This window comes from Pogoniulus pusillus, chromosome 19, assembly GCF_015220805.1.
Source record: "Pogoniulus pusillus isolate bPogPus1 chromosome 19, bPogPus1.pri, whole genome shotgun sequence".
NCBI lineage: Eukaryota > Metazoa > Chordata > Aves > Piciformes > Lybiidae > Pogoniulus > Pogoniulus pusillus.
In genome coordinates this window covers 21,421,421-21,441,404 of record NC_087282.1, presented here as the reverse complement: position 1 = coordinate 21,441,404, position 19,984 = coordinate 21,421,421, and the positions used below count along the sequence as shown (strand labels likewise).

The 19,984-nt window shown below is 43.5% G+C and overlaps 1 protein-coding gene across 2 annotated transcripts; it reads right to left on the bottom strand.

The window, feature by feature from the left end:
• Positions 1-10,291: 10,291 nt before the first annotated feature.
• On the bottom strand, positions 10,292-19,784 carry SLITRK4 (SLIT and NTRK like family member 4). 2 transcript variants are annotated; one of them, XM_064159604.1, is made up of 2 exons: positions 19,612-19,784; positions 10,292-16,762 (listed from the first exon to the last, which is right to left on the bottom strand). In XM_064159604.1, the coding sequence occupies exon 2, from the start codon at positions 16,710-16,712 to the stop codon at positions 14,199-14,201; it is 2,514 nt and encodes an 837-aa protein (XP_064015674.1). In that variant the 5' UTR covers positions 16,713-16,762; positions 19,612-19,784; the 3' UTR covers positions 10,292-14,198. The 2 variants fall into 2 exon arrangements, with proteins under 2 accessions (XP_064015674.1, XP_064015673.1); XM_064159603.1 differs by lacking the exon at positions 19,612-19,784 and adding an exon at positions 19,049-19,420.
• Positions 19,785-19,984: the final 200 nt, after the last annotated feature.

Below are 19,984 nucleotides of genomic sequence, written 5' to 3'. Positions count from 1 at the left end.
CAAATTACACTGGCAAAAAAGAATAGCTTTGAGGATCCACCAGCAGTTTGCATCTCCTCTGGCTCATCAACAATATCACCAGAAGAGGACACTCATGTTTCAACCATCCTACAGCAGACTGGATGATATAGCAGAAAGAGCCTTGCTCACAGCATACAACACAGCCACAGCTGTTTCTTGGTGACAGCTGGGTAAGACTGTTCTTCCTTGGTTCTATTCCTTGTAGGTACTTCAGATGACACTAAAGATGACTAAGGCACTCCTTGCAGAGAGGGTGAAGATTTTCTCTGGAAGAGAAGGGACGTGGAGGGCAAGCAAGAACCCCAAATCTATAGCTTCCCAGGGAACTCGGAGCCATCTTGTGGCCTAGAATTGCTTAGCTCTGCCCCTTGCTTGCCTTGGAGTACACCTTTCACCAAGACTGCTGCTCTTAGGGCTCTCTGGAAGGCCCAGGGAAAAGAAGCCAATCTGTTTCCATCTGGCAGAGACTCAGGAAAACACAGTTTAGCAAAGTGCTTAAACAAATGCTTAACCTTAAGCTTGCTACTAAGGATCTGAGAAAGTGCTTAACTGGATTAAGAGCAAAACCTCCTGGAAGAGGGTGTTCATGGTCTGTTGCAGTGGAAGGCCTGAGAACTGAGAGGAAGGCTGCTTTCAAGAAATGCCAGGATTTGTGCACCTGTGGCATGGGACACAGTGCATGAAGGTGATGGGCACCTGGCAACACAAAGGAGGAGAGGAAGTGGCATGGAGATTACACACACCATTTGCAGGGAAAAAGTAACAGGGAAAGATTGCACAACACTACTTTCTGCCAGTGCTTCTGCCCTATTGCCTTGTGTCTTGAGCTGCTTCACCCTATAGATTTTAGAGTGGCACAGGCTCAAAGAAAGCACAGAGGTGAAAAGCCTTAACTCTCAGCTGTGCGCAGCCTTAACTGCACTGCCCATTGGCAGCAGGGAGCACAAGCACAAGGACACTGCATAGCTTCTACACCTTCCCTGCATTAGGACCTACACTAATTGCTCAGCTCCTCACATAGCCATCTGCTACGTGAGGTAGGAGACAGTCAACTTTTTTGTGCTGATGGGGGTGATGAGGATCCAGGTGGCAGTTTCACTACAGATCTATAACAAGTCTCCTGCAATACAAATATTGCCTGCTGGTGTTTACTCCTGCTTTGTCCTAAACTAAAATGTGACAATCCATCTGTACATGACTAAGCTCTTCATAATGCTCTTTACCTTCTGCAAACTAGATATAAATGTAATTGTTTTTCAAAAGCCAGAGAGATCTGCCAGATCTTTACACACAAGTTCTTGAAGACAACACAATCCATCACCTTTCCATTAAAGAACTATGTAAAATGAAATATTTAATAAGTGATAAATGAAATATTAATGGCCAGTGCATCACAGAGCTCTAAAAGTTTACCTGGGCATATAAGTTAGAGTACTTAACTGTTGTAGCAGCTCAGCCTGTTCCCACCTAACTCATTAACTTGCTTGCAAACTGCTTCACAGGCTTCCAAACTATCCCATGGCCTCGAAACAAAAATTCCAGCTCCATAACTCCAACCCCAAGTTGTTTCTGTTCCTCCTTCAGCGTTTCTCAGGTATGTCCTTAGCTTACTGTGAGCTCCTTGGCTCATTTACGTCTGCCTCCACCACCCACGTTGAGTTTCACTGTAGTTGCAGGTTGTGCTGGCATAAACAGAAATCATTAACCCCTGGTTTCATTCACACAACAGAACAAACCCAACAACCTCTTCTGCAGATGGAACTGCAGAGCTAAGGAGGCAGACAAGGCAGGGCTAAGGTGGTTGCAAAGTGCTGCATGCAGAGCAGCACCTTACTAGGATAATTAAATACTACTACTGGATTTATTCCAAGATCAAGACCCCAAACATATTTAGTCATTTAAGGCTTTTGTCTTTGAAGAACTGCACACAAGTGCAAAGAACACACACTTTTGAAATACCTCTCCTGAGCAGGAGGGCATAAGGGAGGAAGATAACTGAACCTCAGCCCCTGAACTGTTTGCTGTTGAGTCACAGCAGCTCCTGGGCCCTGCAGAGCTCAGGTTTAGCAGCTCAGCTTTTGGCCACTCTGAGGATGGTCCTCACACCGGTTTCCATTTTCTAGTGCCAATGTGCAGTGCAGCCAGATCCTGCTACCCAAACAAGCATTTCTGTGTCTATTTCTTTGTGTCTAGCTACAAACCTCTCATGTAACACCTATCACCTCATGTGGTTGTCATCCTTCCCACTGAGGTACACGAGCGAAGACAGGCTGAGGAGGTTAACACTGCAGAGCCAGTGCCAAGAGGAGCCAAGTACTGTTTTCCCTCCTGCCCACTGTGCCAGGGCTGAAGCTGCTGCTTCTGGAAAAATCCCTGCTGGGAGAAAGAACAGGCATGCTGGCTGGATCGAACAGGCCACAGAGAGGGATGCTCGGTGACCGTGGGGCTAAGCCCTTGAACTGGAAGAGACACCTGGGACTTTTGCAGAGGTCTCTCTAAAGCCATGTAATACCTGTCTGGCTTTGCATCACCCCTGAAGAGTGAAAAGCCCAGCCCCTCTCAAACAGCTCAAGCAATTCTCTTTCTAAAGCCTGGCATGGAAGTAGTTTTGAGAAAGTCAGCACCACTCCTTTCAAATTTGGCTTGCTGACAGAGTATTAAGTCCTTTGGGGGAGCTGCTGTCACTCATGGAAATCAGCAGGGTTTAAAATCCTGCATTTTTTTTCCTTCAGCACCTGAAAAAAAACCTTGTGGTGGAAGCTGACAGAAAAAGCTTCACTGATTTCTCAAGAGCAAGGCCAATCCTAATAAGATTGCAAGGTTTCCAGTTTTAATCTCTATCAAGACAGGTTAGGTATGTAGGATATAAGCAGCTGTGAGAAGTAATTGCTGCAAGGGGCCCAATTAGATTCTTCAAAACAAGCCAAAACTCCCAGCTGGTATGAATGAAGAGTTTAAAAGAAGTAGGTTAAGAAATAGATAAAAGCATCATTTCAGACCTATGTAACTGTCACTTCAAATCTGTGTTTATTTATTCTTCATAAAAATAACCACTAACCTAACTGTGACTCTTCTGTAGCACTGGCATTCTTTTCTGTGTGCTTGCTTGGTGGGTTGCAGTTTGGGGTTTGGGATGTTTGGTTTTGGGATTTTTTTTTTACTAGAAGTTTCAGTTTTACTCATAGACTCGTAGAATCAACCAGGCTGGAAGAGACCTCTAGGATCATCCAGTCCAACCTAGCACCCAGCCCTCTTATCCTATTGCTAAACACCCTTATGAGAAGTCCCTCTCCAGCCTTCCTGTAGGATTCCTTTAAATATTGGCAGACAGCTCTGAGGTTCCCCTAGAACATTCTCTTCTCCAGGCTGAACACCCCCAGCTCATTCAGCCCATCTTCACAGCAGAGGTGCTGCAGCCCTTGGACCATCTTTGCAGCCCTGCTCTGGACTCCAGCAGCTCTGTGTCCTTCATTTGCTGAAGACACCAGAACTGGATGCAGCTATTTGAAGTGAGATCTTGCAAGAGAATAAAACGAATAAAAACCTCCAAGCTTTACAGAAAAGTCAACTTTGGATGGTTTGTATAATGCAACTAACACCATAAAGCCATGCCCTGGGATCCATTAGGTGTTCAGAGATATGCTGTGGTGTTAATGTGCCTTAATACAGCCTGGAAAGCTACACACATGGACAAGTGATGTTAATAACAAGAAATTTTCTTTGTTGCCTTCTTTGCATTTTTTTTTTTAAACAAAAAGCACTTTCTACAGAGGCTCTCTATGAACTATCCCATGTAGTTTGAGTTGATTAGGAATCCCCTGTAGGTAAGTCTAAGTGGCAGAAATGCTTCTCCAGGCTTAATTACAGTAGCGGCGTCAGGAGGTGCTGTCTTAAACTTACCTTTGGCTTTATGTTAGCCAAGCTAAACAAATATAAACCCATAAATTGCCAGCAACAAACACAAGCACATCGTATCATTCAGAGTGTGAAGTTGTTACTACAGTGCCACCTTCAGTGCATTACATAAAGTGGATTTTTTTTCCTGTAGAGGTTTTTGTTTTCATTGTTCTTTATGGGTTGGAAATGGATGAAAGGTATTTCCACTGCACAGAATAATGAGGGGAGGGGAACCAGTGAAAGCCTTATCTCTGCTAATGAGAATCATGGTGTTGTGATTTGGAAAACAAAGAAATTATTATACCAGAAGCCCATGCAATTAGCAGGCAAAACAACTGGAGTCCAGCAACCTCAATAAACTCTGAAGTAAAGTATGGCCATTCTCAATACTGCATGGAGATAACAATCCAGCATCTGAACATGCATTAGGGGCAGTACATTACAGAATCCTTACAAGTTCCCAATGTAAGTTGGACTGTGCACTATTTACAGACAGGACAAAAACACATCTCCATAAATCTGACAAAAGAACTGCTGCAGTTGTACTGAGGGGGGTAACATATTTTAGTCAAAGGAATCCAGCCTCATCACGAACTTTAGAGTTCAGTTTGGACTCAGATGGGTCTAGCTCGTACCGGAGCAGCAGACAACCAAAGAGTTTCAAAATCTTGATGACAAAACTGCTGTGGTTCTGCTCATCTTTGTTTCCTTGCAATGTCATAGAATCATAGAATCATAGAATCATAGAATCATAGAATCATAGAATCAACCAGGTTGGAAGAGACCTCCAAGATCATCCAGTCCAAGCTAGCACCCAGCCCTAACCAATCAACTAGACCATGGCACTAAGTGCCTCATCCAGGCTTTTCTTGAACACCTCCAGGGATGGTGCCTCCACCACCTCCCTGGGCAGCCCATTCCAATGGGAAATCTAAGCTTTCCTACATCCTTGCTCTTTGGTCCAAGCTATGGATGCTCTGGGCCATGCCAAATCAATGTGCTCCAGAGGGTATACGAGCAGTCAATTTAGCAAAGTTCACCTTGCTTGTTAGGAAGACATCGCATTTCTGAGGCCCATGACAAATTCCTGCACAGGTAGGGATGAATACATTTTATGACTTCAACCCCATATGGCACTGAGAGACACTAGGCAAGCTGACCTCATGCATGTGCAAATTCAAAAGGAGTGTGTGTGTAGAAACAGGGGCCAGCTCCAACTCAATGGCTCAGTCTCACAACTTTTAGGCATAAGCAAAAACTGCCAGAGGTCCCAATGTCATCAACAAATACAACTGATTTTATTATTCTAATTTAGTTGTTCTCTTTGTAGAATCATAGAATCAACCACGTTGGAAGAGATCTCCAAGATCATCCAGTCCAACCTATATCACCCAGCCCTATCCAATCAACCAGACCATGGCACTAAGTGGCCCATTTAGGCTTTTCTTGAACACCTCCAGGGACGGTGACCCCACCACCTCCTTGGGCAGCCCATTCCAATGGCAAATCAAAGTAGAGAACATATTTGCATGTCTTTTTTTTTTAGCTTTACATATTTTCTTGCACATGGTTCAGAGCTATATTGCTCTGTACAAAGAAGTCTACTTAATGGTTGAGGAAATGTCTACAGATAGGAAAACCCATCTTACTAATTGCCATTTCCCTATCTGAATAATAGAGTACTATGTACAGCACAATGGTATTCCCCTTTTGAAATAGGTTGTATGTTGATGATACTCAACATCTGCATCCTGCTTTCATTTTGAAAGCACACTGCAAATGTAAGGGAATTGTTACCAACATGGTTTGCAATATGCAATCCTCACTATCTTTGCTGTCATACACTGGAGGGGTATAAATGACTTGACAAACCTACACAGAGGGAATGAGTCACACTGTTTTTCTTGTTGACCATTACTTCTGCTACTTTGTGTGTGTGACTACTGCGCCAAAATCACAGTATCTTGTTCATGGCATCGCTCCAACAGCTAAAGTGAAACTCCAAATTCTAGGGGAAGCTACTTAAAAGCTAAAACCTCTTAGTGCTTCCATAGCTTATATTCTTGAGAAAGGATTACAGAATTGGGATCTCATTTGTTGGCAGTGTCCCAATTCAAAATACTTTCTGAATAAGCCACTCATAAAAGTAACTCTCATTGAACAAAAAGAAATCTTAAATAGGAGTTATTCATGAACTTGTTCTTTTATCTACATCTAAGAAAACCATAAGCAGAGGGGTTTGGGTTTGTTTGTTTTTATTTGCTTCAAACAGCAGGTTTTTGCTGGACATTTAGACAAAATCTCCTGGCTGCATTTGTGAAACTACCAATTTATTGAACTGATGCCAAAAGTAAACATCATTCTAAGGACAAAAGAGTGCAACCACATGGCAATGTTTAAGAAATATACTATAAGAAACCCAATTATTGCAAAGTGTTAAGCCCATTCAAAGACATCACCCCTTCCCTGACATCTGTACTCTTGTCACTAACTTCATGAGACTGCAGACACACCTCAACAGGAGCTTAATGACTGGTCCTGAAGAACACTGACTGGTCTAACCTCCATTAAAGAATACAGAGAGGGAACATTCAAAACCTTGCATTTAATTTCTACCACACAAAAGGCAAGATGTGACTTTGCAGCAAAACTGTGCCCTGAGCACACGTGTCCCTTGACTCCCAGGGCATATTCTAACCCAAGAATGGAACAAGTTGAAAAGCTGCATGCTAAAAATATGAAACCAACTGCCTGCCTTGTCTCTTTTTAGCAAAATACTCCCTAAATACAAATACTACCCAACAGTACAACCACTCTCTGAAATATCTGTGCTTTTCCATCCTGACAAATTCAAATTCAGCCCCCTTAGCTTTTCAGAAGAAAATGAAAGCTCCTCTCTCACCCTTCTCCACAAAATTATTTTTGGGTATAAGCAAACACAGACTGGTGAGCTGGAGTCCTATTTGCAGTGTGTAGACAAGAAGAATACCCTGTTGAGAAGGTCTATCAAATCATGCCAGGGAGCAAGAAACTGTGCTGCATGGTACATCATTTCCTGCAGTTTCTTGCAGTGAAGAGCTCAAAATCTGTCAAAACACTCTGCCCTTTGTGACTCTGCTCACTGAGATGTACTTACTGTGCAATGTCTAATATTCAGATGTGAGCCCTAATCTATTTCATGAAGAGACTCTAGCAAAGAATTTGCACAACAAACACTAAGTATAGACTAACCTCCATGCCAGACAGCATCCGATGCACACACAAATGTATCCACACTTCAGTTCAAAGCCTCATTAAGCAATATTTACTGCATCTGGTTTAACACAGCTTGTCCCAGACCCTTCAGTGACACCACCATCTAGGTTGGGCATGTGGTACAGAACTCTGCAGGATTTAGCCCACAGTCTGACTGTCACGAGTCAAGTAACTGAATCACATTCACATTATGCTGTCCACCCTACAGTCACGAAAAGCCATGGTCGGCCAGCTTCAAAAGCCCAGCAGGACTCGTTCTAACGGAGCCTTAAACTGTTCCCTGCTCCTCTGTTTCTGATTGCACATCATTCGACATGACTCAGAAACCATGCAGGACAGTCTCCTACAATTTGCCTTTTTTAGCTCTTTTTCTTCTAATTTATTTTTTGGGAAATGACAACTCCTGCTCCTTTGCTTCTCTGGAAACCGCTGTTAACAAACGTCTACCAAACAGCTGTAAGGGACTAGGCACGGCCAAGGTGAAGCGGAAGCATGAAGTGGAAGGATGCCCTTGAACACAACAGCACATTTCTAGGAAATTACATTGAATCAAGAAATGAAATGCATGTGGAAGAGGGAACATGAGGAAGGCTTTCTATTGCACATATGCAAAATTACTATTAAATCATATACAGCTCACCTTTTGTTTTCTGGCTAAAGAAACAATGATGTAACACTTGTGTACCCATCTGAGCTAATACACAGTATATTAACCCTTCACATAGGCACTGCATCTAGTGCTAAATGACTACAAAAAATCCCAGCAAATGAATGGAAAATCAATGTAATCCAACATCAGTCTGTTACTAATGACTGGCATTTTAAAAGTAACAGACTGCTCAGTATATACTGTTTTCAGACATAAATAGTCTCAAGGACTGACATGAATAAAACTAACAGTAAAATAAAGATACTTGCAGTATATTTGTATATCCCAAGTTTATGTATTAAACCAGCAAATCCAAATAGTTTTGTATCCATAGTATATCTACAAGATACTCACAGGGACTCTTGAATCATTATAGGGTACCACTGACATAAGAAACAGGACTGTACTGACTGTACACCGTTATCTGAAACTACTACACAAATTAACAGAGCATAAAGCAAGATTATGTTGTATTTCAGGTGAAAAATGGCTTCTATTTCAATGGCAGATAGATCAACTTCTCAACCTAATACGGTCAATTTCTGCTTTTGTGTTCACTAGGATAAGGCTGATTTGCTGCCACTCAAGTCTGTTGAGTTAGTCTGGATTTGCACTGGTAAATTTCTGAGATGACTTCTTTATCCTTGAGCACCAACATCACTGTTTTTCATTTTCCAACATAGCATCCATCAGAATACATAAGGCTGAATGAATTGCAATTAGAAATAAAGACTAAATAATGGAAAAACAGACTGCCAAGATCTTTTACACTCAGGAAGTTAGTTTATGTACCTTACATCCAAAATACAAACACTTATCTTTAATTCTCAAACTTTTCTTCAGAGGGAAACTGCAGAAAACAGACATAGCCCTTTGCAAGTTAATGCTGTGAGTTTGCTCCTAAATGTCACACTGCAACTGGCAACCTCTACCAAGTCATAGAATCACAGAATCAACCAGGTTGGAAGAGACCTCCAAGATCATCCAGTCCAACATACCCCCCAGCCCCATCCAGTCAACCAGACCATGGCACTAAGTGCCCCATCCAGTCTTCTCTTGAACACCTCCAGGGACGGCGACTCCACCACCTCCTGATTTTCTAGTTCATATCCCATTCCAATTCTCATTTGCCACCATTATACCACATTAGATCCTGCACATGAGGGGATGCTTAATCTAGATGTGATACTGCTCTTGCTCTTCTCCCCTCCCATGAAGATTGGTTTTAGGCTTTGTGAAACACTTTCACTCCAAAATCTCCATTTGGAACTTAATACTACCTGAAGACATCTTTTCATCTTTCATTTATAAAACTAACCTCAGCAACTGAAACAGTATTTTGCTCTTTGCTAAGGCAAAACTAACTTTTCCTTCCCCTGAAAATCCAAAGTGATTGATGAGAAAGGAGCAGAATCAAAACAAATGCTCCTACCATTACGTTGTTTGTTTTTCTAAGCAATTCTGTATTGAAGATCTGAGAATCCAGCTGAAAACTAAATTCTACTGCATCATTAATACAAAACAATTCCACTGACTTTGGAAGAACTCTTTGTTTACCAGAAGCAAGAAGGATTTTTGTTAGACCACGAAAAGATGGGGAAAACTTTCACAACAAATCATAATTGTCAAGGCAATTGTAAAACATTGTTTACCAGAAGGATTTTTGTTAGACCACATTAGATGGGAATAAACTTTCACAACAAATCATTATTGTCAAGGCAGTTGGAAAACATTGTTATTTATCTGCTTCACAGATTCTCTTTCTTATAGATACAAATGAGCAGAAAGGGAGTATTACAGGCACTTGAAGTCTAGTTTTAGAAATGCAATAGCACCAAACAATTTTATTAATACTTCATACAAATTTTAAGTCAATGCTGAGCTAATATTTTGATGTTACTGAAGGGAAATAAAATGAATAAATAGTAGTTCCCTGTGCTTTACACTGGACTGGGTGCTCTAAGTAATTGCCTCATTTATAAACTAACCTAGGATAGCAATGATCAAAGCAGGGTAAAAGCAGCAAGTTTTGTTTTCTTTACTTTATTTCAAAATAGAATGATTAGAATAAATACATTCTTGTTGTATTTCCTTCCTAACTCTTTGGATGCAACAAAAAAAATTAATAATCATTAAAAAAACCCCAAACCTCTGTGCTCAATTTCATACAGTATTCATGTACAAGTCATGCAAAGGTTATTATAGATATCACACCACCATCAAGTTCTGGATGTCTTTTGTTGGTTCCAAGACATTTGTTAACATTGTGCACAAGGATGTATCTTTTATAGTTTATGTCTTCATTATGGCTTTCTTAATTAAAATAAAAGATCTTTTTTAAAGTATTTTTAACTAAGCTGATGGATTTTATGCTGTACTGTCAATTTTGAACACAAAATGTAAAACAGTCTAATGGTCTTCTGTTCTTGCACCATGGTAGTTGCTTTCTGATAAAACTGAACAAATGTCTTCTTTTTCAAGGAAACAATTACACTTTATTGATTTTATTTAAAACTGAGGAACTTTATAATACAATGAAGACAACAGATTATGTTAACACCTTCACTGATGTAGTTTATGGGTCTTAACAGCCATTTTACAAGCATGGCCACTCAAACCAACGTAAGAAACAGACAGACCTGTTCAGTCACATCTTAAGTCACCTTCCCAGATAGACCAACTACAGATTTGAATGGACATTACACTAAAACTGCTGTACAGACACATACACTCTTTCAAAACATGGGAGGAAATAAATGGACAGAAAGGTGGCCACTCAAAAGTAACAATTTCACAGAAAGATAGTTTTGCCAACTTCTGAATTCTTCACTCACATTATTATGCCTATGCATTGCACCATGTATGTAAAACACTTAGAAGTAATTTCCACAGAAAGATCCTGATTTCTCAACCTTTAGTGATGCTGGTTAACCTACACTCAACTGCATAATCCCAAGAGTCACTGGCCTCTACGTATTATATACAATGTTTCTGAGCTGGCTTTTCTTTTGAAGTCCATGACAAAACTCCAGTCCCACTCCTATGCAGGTGTTTAATTGTTAGTTCCTGAATAGTACTGCCACACATGATTTAGGTCCAGCTTAAACACTTAGCTGCACTGGACCTCAACAAGCAGGAAAGTCTGACCCAGCATAATGGTACAGCATAATGACTCAGTTCTTTCTCTTTTAATCAATCAATATTAGATCTCACCAGGCAAGAAAAACAAATAAATCTGAAGCCAAACATCATTACCAAAAACCTCAACATAAAGCATGAAAAATCCCTCAACTTTTTAGCTGAGGAAGGTATACTCATTTGACATGTGTTCTGTAAACTTTGGGCAACGCAAGTCATAAGCACATCTGTTTTAACATCACTTAGAAGTATTACCTTACTTGCTCTTTTAAAGTATTTTTAACACACACCTCTCAAGAACAGGGTATGGGACATGCCAGTCTCTGACAATGCACTCAAGTGCATCAGGAGCCTTATGCTCTGGCAGATCCAAGTGAACCTGATCACATCCTCAAAACCATGCAGCACTGCACAGAGCAGGCGCGATGACCCATAACATAGAATCATAGAATCAACCAGGTTGGAAGAGACCTCCAAGATCATCCAGTCCAACCTATAACCCAGTCTTATCCAATCAACCAGACCATGGCACTAAGTGCCTCAGCCAGGCTTTTCTTGAAGACCCCCCAGGGACGGTGCCTCCACCACCTCCCTGGGCAGCTCATTCCAATGCCAATCACTCTCTCTGGGAAGAACTTCTTCCTAATATCCAGCCTATACCTACCCTGGCACAACTTGAGACTGTGTCCCCTTGTTCTATTGCTGGTTACCTGGGAGAAGAGGCCACCCTCCACCTGGCTACAATGCCCCTTCAGGTAGTTGTAGACAGTAATAAGATCACCCCTGAGCCTCCTCTTCTCCAGGCTAAAATGTAGCCTACTGATGAAGCCATCGTGGAACTGTCATGTCAAGCACATCTGTAACACCTTTTTATCCACACACTCTTCACACAATAAGCTCAGAAGTTCTTATTCACACCTTAGTCACGTATTATGTCTATTGGTCAACCAAGAACTTTTCTGTTAGAAAGGTGAATGTACATATCCATGCCCTGAAAATCCCTATGACATTGTGAATGAACTCAATTACTGCACAATGGATAGCAGCAGCTTTCTGAAAGAAGCTCAGCTGCTAATTTTTCTGTTGTAATTTTATTAGCTGAAGCCATCTCTATACTCTGCAATATGGAGAAAAATAACGAAACAACTCCCTAAATTACAAGAGCATAAACAAATGTCTGAAGGTAGAAAAATGTTGTTTTGTTTTCCTTTCTCTTAAATCAAAGAAGTGGGGTTTGAGTTGTTTTTTTTTTTTAAGCTTTGTTAAAAACACACTGCAGGCAACTGCCCAGTTATTAATCCATAACACAAATTTCACAGCAGTGCTATAAAGCCCTGAAATTAGAGTTTCATACTGGAAATAGTTGACAGCCTTCTCCACAGTATTATAAATGAATCTTTCTGCAATACTTCATAGGTTCAAATTCATGAAAAACATTCATGTTCATATTCTACTCATTTTAATTGATTTATATATTGATTACAGATGCCAGAGGGGGAGGGGAAAGTGTTCTGGAAGCAAAGGAGATAGAGTGAATCCAAAGTTCACTGAAAGAACTGAAACAAATGATTTTCAAGCCAAAGAACGTTTGTTATTATACCATAGATCTGCTGTATCATCTTTTACCAATGCACTTCCATTTCATCTCAAGGTACCAACTATCAGTAAGATACAGTAGGGATTTTCCATTCTTCTGACATTTTTTTCCCCTAGCTATTCAGATTCAGCTTTCACAAAGGCAAGTTTTCACTCTCTAGGTACGAGCTACACAATATTCTGACCTGAGATGACTATGTTCATTTTACATTGTGGTTTTAAACAGACATGATTTGCCATATTCTGGTCTGATCAGGTTGGTTTGTTTTTTTTTTTTTTGTGACTGATAACAGCCAGACAGGTAACAACAGAAAACTTTTGCATTCACAGTTGAAATATTACCCTTCCTATGAATTGTGGTAAATACCTGCAGTGAAAACTATTTAAACCGTAGAACCCTGAAAAGCAAGACAACTGATGGCAAATAATTTGCCTGAGACACAACACTAAAAAATCTAATGAATCTATTTCAAAATGCACCATTGGTAACAAATCTGAAATAAGATCATCTGCTAATTTCACAAGAATAGTACAGAACAATTTTATTATTATTAATATTATTCTATCTGATCACTTAATTCTGGATAATTCTATACATTACACCCTCAGTTTCTGTTTGGTATATTGTTCTGGTTTTATTTATACTGAATGATTAATGCACCGTGATCAGAAAAACAAGTCAGGCATATTAAATACATATTAAGGAGTACATATTTGTCCTATTTAGTATACAAAGTATTTCATAAATACGAATTATATTACAAAAATAATTTCTGCAACGCTCACACAGTAAGCACATTGACAATTTTGGACAACCTGTTGGGGTTGCAAGTGTTTCATGTAACTGAGGAGGAACTCTAGTTGCAATTGGAGATGAGTCTTACAACAGATTCTGCATAAATATCAAAGGTTTTCTTCGAATGCCACAAATACTGCAGAAGTCAGTTTGAACTGTTTTCTTCTTTTCTTTCTCTTTTAATTTTATGTATAGACATGTATGCTTCAAGTGGTCAAATTTATTTCATAGGTATGTAATGCATGGTATATTTTAAACAAATATTTGCACAATTTAACATTATAATTCCAGTGGTTTCAAGATGCAGGCCATAAATGTAACCAATTTACACATACTATCGAGTGTTCTCTCTTTGCATGCTTGTTACTTTCCAGATAATCTTTAAAGAGTGCCATTACAACACCAGAAATCAAAGGATTACTCCAGTTCCACCAACTTAAATCCACGTGCAGGATGAAGGACCCAGCTGAGGTACAGATACCAGTACCAGGTTTCTTGTGTTTGCTCTAACAAATCACAAGGAGACGATGGTTTTGCATTTAAGGTACAAAACATATATGCCTCTTGAGGTTAAATTCATTGTAACGTGTATAAAGCATCCCTTTGGCAATAGAGTTTGCAATATCCCTACAGGATTCCACAGGGCATGAGCTTTATTGTAGTAAAACCTATTAAGGAAATTCTCCTCTACTTGACAAACCATATGCAGCTACAGTTAATCAGACACCCTTGGATACACCTGCCTCTATGCCTATCAATATAATATAGTATTTGGAAGTTAAAAGTCAACAAAAGGCACTTTCATCATTAAATAAATGTCCTCTGTAGGCAATAAGATTGTATGACCTATATTTTATTCAAAGCTGTTTGTTCTTCAAGGACTTGCAGGTAGTCAGGTGAACCTTGAAGCTTAGCTTTTAGTTCAAAATACTCACTTTTTCTTTGTTCTACTACAATTTTACTATGATTACCACCTATTAGAGATTTCTTGGGTTTTTTGTCTTGCAGTTTCTCTGGATAACGTATTTCAAAGCCACTGACCCCTATGCTGTTGTATTCTTTTTTACTTTCCAGAAAATTTTGAATAAATAAATTAGAATCCCTCCCAGGGAATAATTCGTCCAGTTCATCGATCGTGCTAAGCCTTTTTCTGGTATCCACATGCAACAAATCCTTCTCCTTGTCATTAACATTTCTCAGAATGACTTTTTGCCCTGGTGGGTCAGGAAAAGTGAAGCCCGTTTCGGACTCTTTTAAGCCACAGGTGTGACTTTTGCTCATCTGCTCAATGGTTTGAGGAATGAAGGCCTCTGCACCCAGTCCATCTTTTTTGTTTGACTTGTGATCGTGCTTTCTTAGCTGCAGTTGCATAGAACTGCACTCTTGATTTCCAATCCCTTCATGCTTTACAGTCGGTTTTTTGTTGCGCCGAAGCACAAAAACAAGAAGACAAAAAGCAACAAATACTGTTAAAATAAGCACAACTAATATGCTTAGGATTAGGATGGACAACGGAACTGGGCCACCAGGAGGACTCCGAACTGGTCCCAGTGGTGTTGTAAAAGTAACAGCAGGCATAGGGCTAGTGAACAGAGCAGATGGCTTGTTTAAAAGCTTAGGACAGAGGATCTCATTTTTCAGAGACTTAAGTTCAATGTTAGCAAACTGTACAGGTGTTTCACATTTCAATTCTTTCACCACAATACCTTCACTTAGCTTTTCAAGCCACAGTTTCAAAGCAACTAAATCACAAGTGCAGTCCCATGGGTTACCTTCCAAATCAATCTGTGTAAGAGATTTGAGCTGATCAAGAACGCCACTTACAGGTAAATACATGAAATGATTGTTCCTCAGGTTCAGTCTAGCAAGTGGTGCACCAGCAAAAATGTACGCTGGCAAGCTCCGTAGAAGGTTGTTGTTCAGGTAGAGCAACTGCAAGTTTGGCATTAAGTCAAAGGTGCCTGCTAGGATTTCTTTGATAACATTGTATTCCAAATACAGATACTGCAAGTTGTGGAGGCCAGCAAACATCTCTGGGCTCAGACGCTCTATCTGATTGCCATTGAGATACAATCTCCGTAAATTTGTAAGGTTGTGGAACACTTCTCCTCTGATCACTGAAATCCGATTGCTCCCTAAATGCAGCAAATCCAGCCCCTCAAACTCAATGAAATCTGTAGTGTCCACATCCTTAATGTAATTGCCGTTTACATGCAGCTTCTTGGCATTCAAGGGTTTTGGTACAAGTTCAGCCATTGACTCTATATTTCTTTCTTGGCAGTTTACACTTAATCCCAAGTCTGAAGGGTGCGTTTTGCAAATGCAGGGAACCGGACACGGTGTTAAAGGAGGCACCCTGGTCTGGTAAGATACGATTTGACTCAGATTGCGGTTAGACAGTGCTTTGCCTGCTACTATCCCCGAGATCTTCGAAGGGTTTGTAGTCTTTGGTGGCTTTGTGACTAATCTCTGCATGGATGTTTGAGTGGTGTGGCCATTTGGTGTGCTATAACCAGGCTCCAGCTGCGAGGGAGGAAGAATGCGCACATCAAAATCGCTGCCTGTCCCCATGGAGCACAGCTCTTGTTTGTTGGTTTCTTTCAGCAGCCTTCCATACAAGTCACTGGGTGTTTCACAGATAGCTTCCCCAATGTAGATGTTATAGGGCATGTTCTCCAGCCACGCTTTTAAAGGCAACAAATCACATGTACAATTCCAGGGGTTGTCCTCCAGCTGCAATTCAACGATTCGCCCGATGTGCTCCAGGACTCCAATGTAAGGAAGTTTTTGTATTCGATTACCTCGTATATCCAGATGGGTTAGAGAAGCAAATCGAAAAATATTATCAGGAAGGAATGAAATCAGATTGTCATTAAGGATCAGGACTTTCAGCTTGTGAAGCTTATTGAAGGCTCCCCGTTCGATAAACTTGATTAAATTGTAGTCAGCTTGGAGATACTCCAAGTTCTCTATGCCAAGGAAAGTGTCAGCTCGGAGAATCTTTAATTCATTGTTGTTCAAGTGCAACTGTTTTAGTGCACTAAGACCCATAAAGGCCCCTCCCTCAATGTTCTGTAACTTATTATTACCCAGCTGCAAGGACACTGCGTGTGTAAAATTAGGAAAGGAATTTGGATACAGAATAATTAGCAGGTTGTTTTGAAAGTTGAGGTGGTAAAAATTAGACCACGGTGGTTTAAGCTGATTTGGTCTGTAGACTGCAACCTTCTCGCAGTTGACATAGAGTACATTCTCAACTGACACACAGGAGCAAACATTGCAAATTTCCACAGATATATCAGCATCTGCAGTTGTAGAAGAAACTGGAGATGACAGAACCAGAAAGAGCCACAGAAACATCTTCCTGCGATCAGCAAGCAACCTTAGGCTCCTGAACAAAGATAAAGAATCTAAAGAAGAAAGAAGGAAAGAAAAAAAAGAAAACGTTTTTCAGTTGTCATTGTTCCAAAACGTCATTTGGGTTAAAAATTGTATTCCACTGAGCTACTGTACCTGCCAAGCGTTACGACAAGCACAGAATTTAAAATGACATGAAAGATTTTAGCAACCAAACAAATTCACCGGAGCTAGAATGGCTTCAAATACAGAATATATATTTCTGTAGTCAAACACAAGTAACTCTGAGGTCTGTCAAATGTATTTCTATCTCTTGTACACGCCAAACATGCATAGCTAACAAAGTAAAACAACCAAAGGAGATTCCAATTTTATGCATATTTACTTCTCCTCAGTCCTGCACTGTTCATATGTTGCTGTGCATTTCAGGGATATTAAACACGAATGTTGATGTTATGCATGCCCAAACATCTGAGTTGGGATAGCTCAATACAGAAAGGATGAAGATGCAGACACAAAAAGCAATGCCAACGCTCAGTGTATGTATCTATAGTATCAACACATCCAGATGATCATTACGATACTAGCGAGATTCACTCAAGGGATACATAGGCATGCACACACATTGTTTCTGGCACTTATTTTACTTAGTTTAAATAAATAAGTGGTAAAGTGATTGCAGAGATACAATGAACTAGCCACGACCCAAGCTCAGCTCTGGGTGACCAATGGAAGCACAGAGCTACAGAAGAAGCACGCAAAGGCATACAGCCCCATCCCTGGGAATAACAATACCCTGATTTGCAGGGCAAAACAAAGTCACAATTCACCAGCCTCACACTCCTGAAACCTGAGAACTTTTCTTTTGCACAACATCATCTAATTTGCTCTTATCGCTGCACTGACCCAGAGGTGGCTTTTAAGAGCCCTTTACATCTAGTCACAGTCATCTGAGCTGCCATTTTTTTTACACAGAACTGGAGCCACAGCATCTCCTTTGACTTAAAAGGTAGCTTTTCTTTTTCTTATTTTTCTTCTTTTTAATAAAAACCACCAAATCGGTCAATCATCAACACATTGCTTCCCCCCACCTTCCCCGCTCCTATCTCTTCCTTTTAATTTCCCGCTGTGGGAAGCCATCGAGTTGGCAGGAAGGGGTCAGGATGGAAGTGGGGAAATGAGGAGACAACTGGAAGGGGGAGAATCAGGCTGGAGAGAGCCGCAAGGAGGGGAGAATGCGCCGGGGGACCTGGAAGGGATAGCAAAGGAGGGACAGCAAAGGATGGATGAGGGAGGATGGAAGGGAGGACAGGAGGGCAAGAAGGAGAGAGAAAGCAGCGAGGAAGGGACGGCTGAAGGGGTCAAAGAGGCCGCGAAAAGGGACCAGAGGGAGAAGCCGCTGCTGATGCCCACAGGGTCCTGACCCTGCCCGCAGCGAGCGATCCCACAGGGGCAGCCCGATGCCTCCGCGTCCTCACCGCTCCATCTCTTCCCCCCCCCGCCCCAGCCGCCGTCCCAGTGTATCCCTGCTTCGCGCACGTTCGAGTCCCCTCTTCTTCTTCAGACCCGCGGTCCCGGCCGGCGCCGAGCGGGCACACCGCGGGCGCTGCGCGGAACTGGCGGCGGGTCGGCGTGCCCGGCCAGAAGCGCAGGCACTACCGCAATTTTTTGCCGCAACCGGCTCGACTGGTGCCGGCTCCCCTCTGTCGTGGGCGCCCCGTCGCCCTCTGCCTCCCGGCGGGGGAAGACAGGAGGGACAAGGGCGCGCATACCCCGCACGCACATGCCGGCCTGGAAGGGGCAGAGCTCGGCGGTACAGCCCAGCAGCCCGCCCGCCCGCTCGCCTGCCCTTTGCAACACGGCTCAACCGTGGTAACCGCCACCGAATACTAGACACCCCCCACAGCCCCTTCCATCGGCACCTGTGCAAAGTCCACCCCGCAGCACATTCACACACCCCCTTCCCCAGCCCCGCTGCGTAGATCCTGCTCCCCCCTCCCTGGTCCCTCCTACGCCTCCGCCAGCTTATCCAGGCCCCCAGCCCCAGCCTCTCCTCTCGTCCCACGGAAAGCACAGAAGCAGGCAGCGCTGCGCCGGGAGCCGCTGGCCCGGGGCTGTGGGAGGGAATCTGCTGGCAGGGAGAAGAGAGCGCAAGGGTCGAGTTCCCGGCAGGAAGCAACTGTCGCTTGCCTCCCGCCGCCCCCCTGCCATAGCCACCCTCAAAAATACCACCAGTAATGATTATAGCAATAACAATGAAAGAAAATAAATTGAAGCGGCACCGTAAGCGGTGGTGTGCCATGCCCGTCCCCGTCCGCCCCCCCCGCGCCCGTACTCACACGCCCGGCGGGGCGGCCGGCCGCCTCCGGCGATGCTCCCGGTGGCGCTCCGCGGCGAGCCCGGCACCTTCCCTACCTCGGCGGCCGGAGTGGCCGCGGCCCCGTTCCGCCGCGCTCCCCACGACGTCTGCCCGGGGTAGCTCAGCAGTCGCACCGAGCGGCAGGGCCAGCCCGGCGCCCGCGCGAGCGAGCACCCCCGGCTGCGCCGAGCGCCGAGGCGCGGAGCAAAGAGAAGCCCGGCGCTGCAGTACCCCGGCGGGCTCCGCCGCATGCAGCAGCAGCCGCCTCGCTGAGCCCTGCCCCAGCACCGCGGTCCTCCACACACATGCGGGGAGAGGATCCCTCTGCACACGGGCACCCGCTCCCATCGCACTGCTCTCGCCCACCCCTTGCACGCAGCGAGAGCCCCCTCCCCTTCGCCACACGCACACCCGCACACACACATGCACGCACGCACTAAGCGCTGCTTCGGAGGGGAAGGAGACGCTGCTCCAGGGGAGCAATCCCAACCGCGCACGCCGCTCCCGCACGCCCGGAGGCGCGCCGCGCCGCGCAGCGCTCACCTTTCTCGGGGAAGTGCCGGGCTGCGCCCCCGCAGAGCTCAAGCGAGTGCGGCGGGGCGGGAATCGCCCCCCGGGGCGGCGAGAGCTGCGGGGCCCCGATGCTGCGCCGGGCGCCGCGAGGCTGCCATGAGCGGCGCGCAGCAGCTACAAGTGCAGCCGCGGGTACAACCGGGACGGGGCCATCCCGCCCTCGCTCGGCCGCGCGGCGCTGGCGTACGCGCCGCTAACACCGCGGAGGGAAAAAGCGGAGAGGGGGAAGGAAAGGGGAGAACTCAGGGCTGCCTCCCCCATCTTTTCTGACGATTTCCTCCCCCCGCTCCTTGAAACAAAAGTAGAGGTGGAAACTGAGTGGGCAGGATGGTAACGTTTGCTG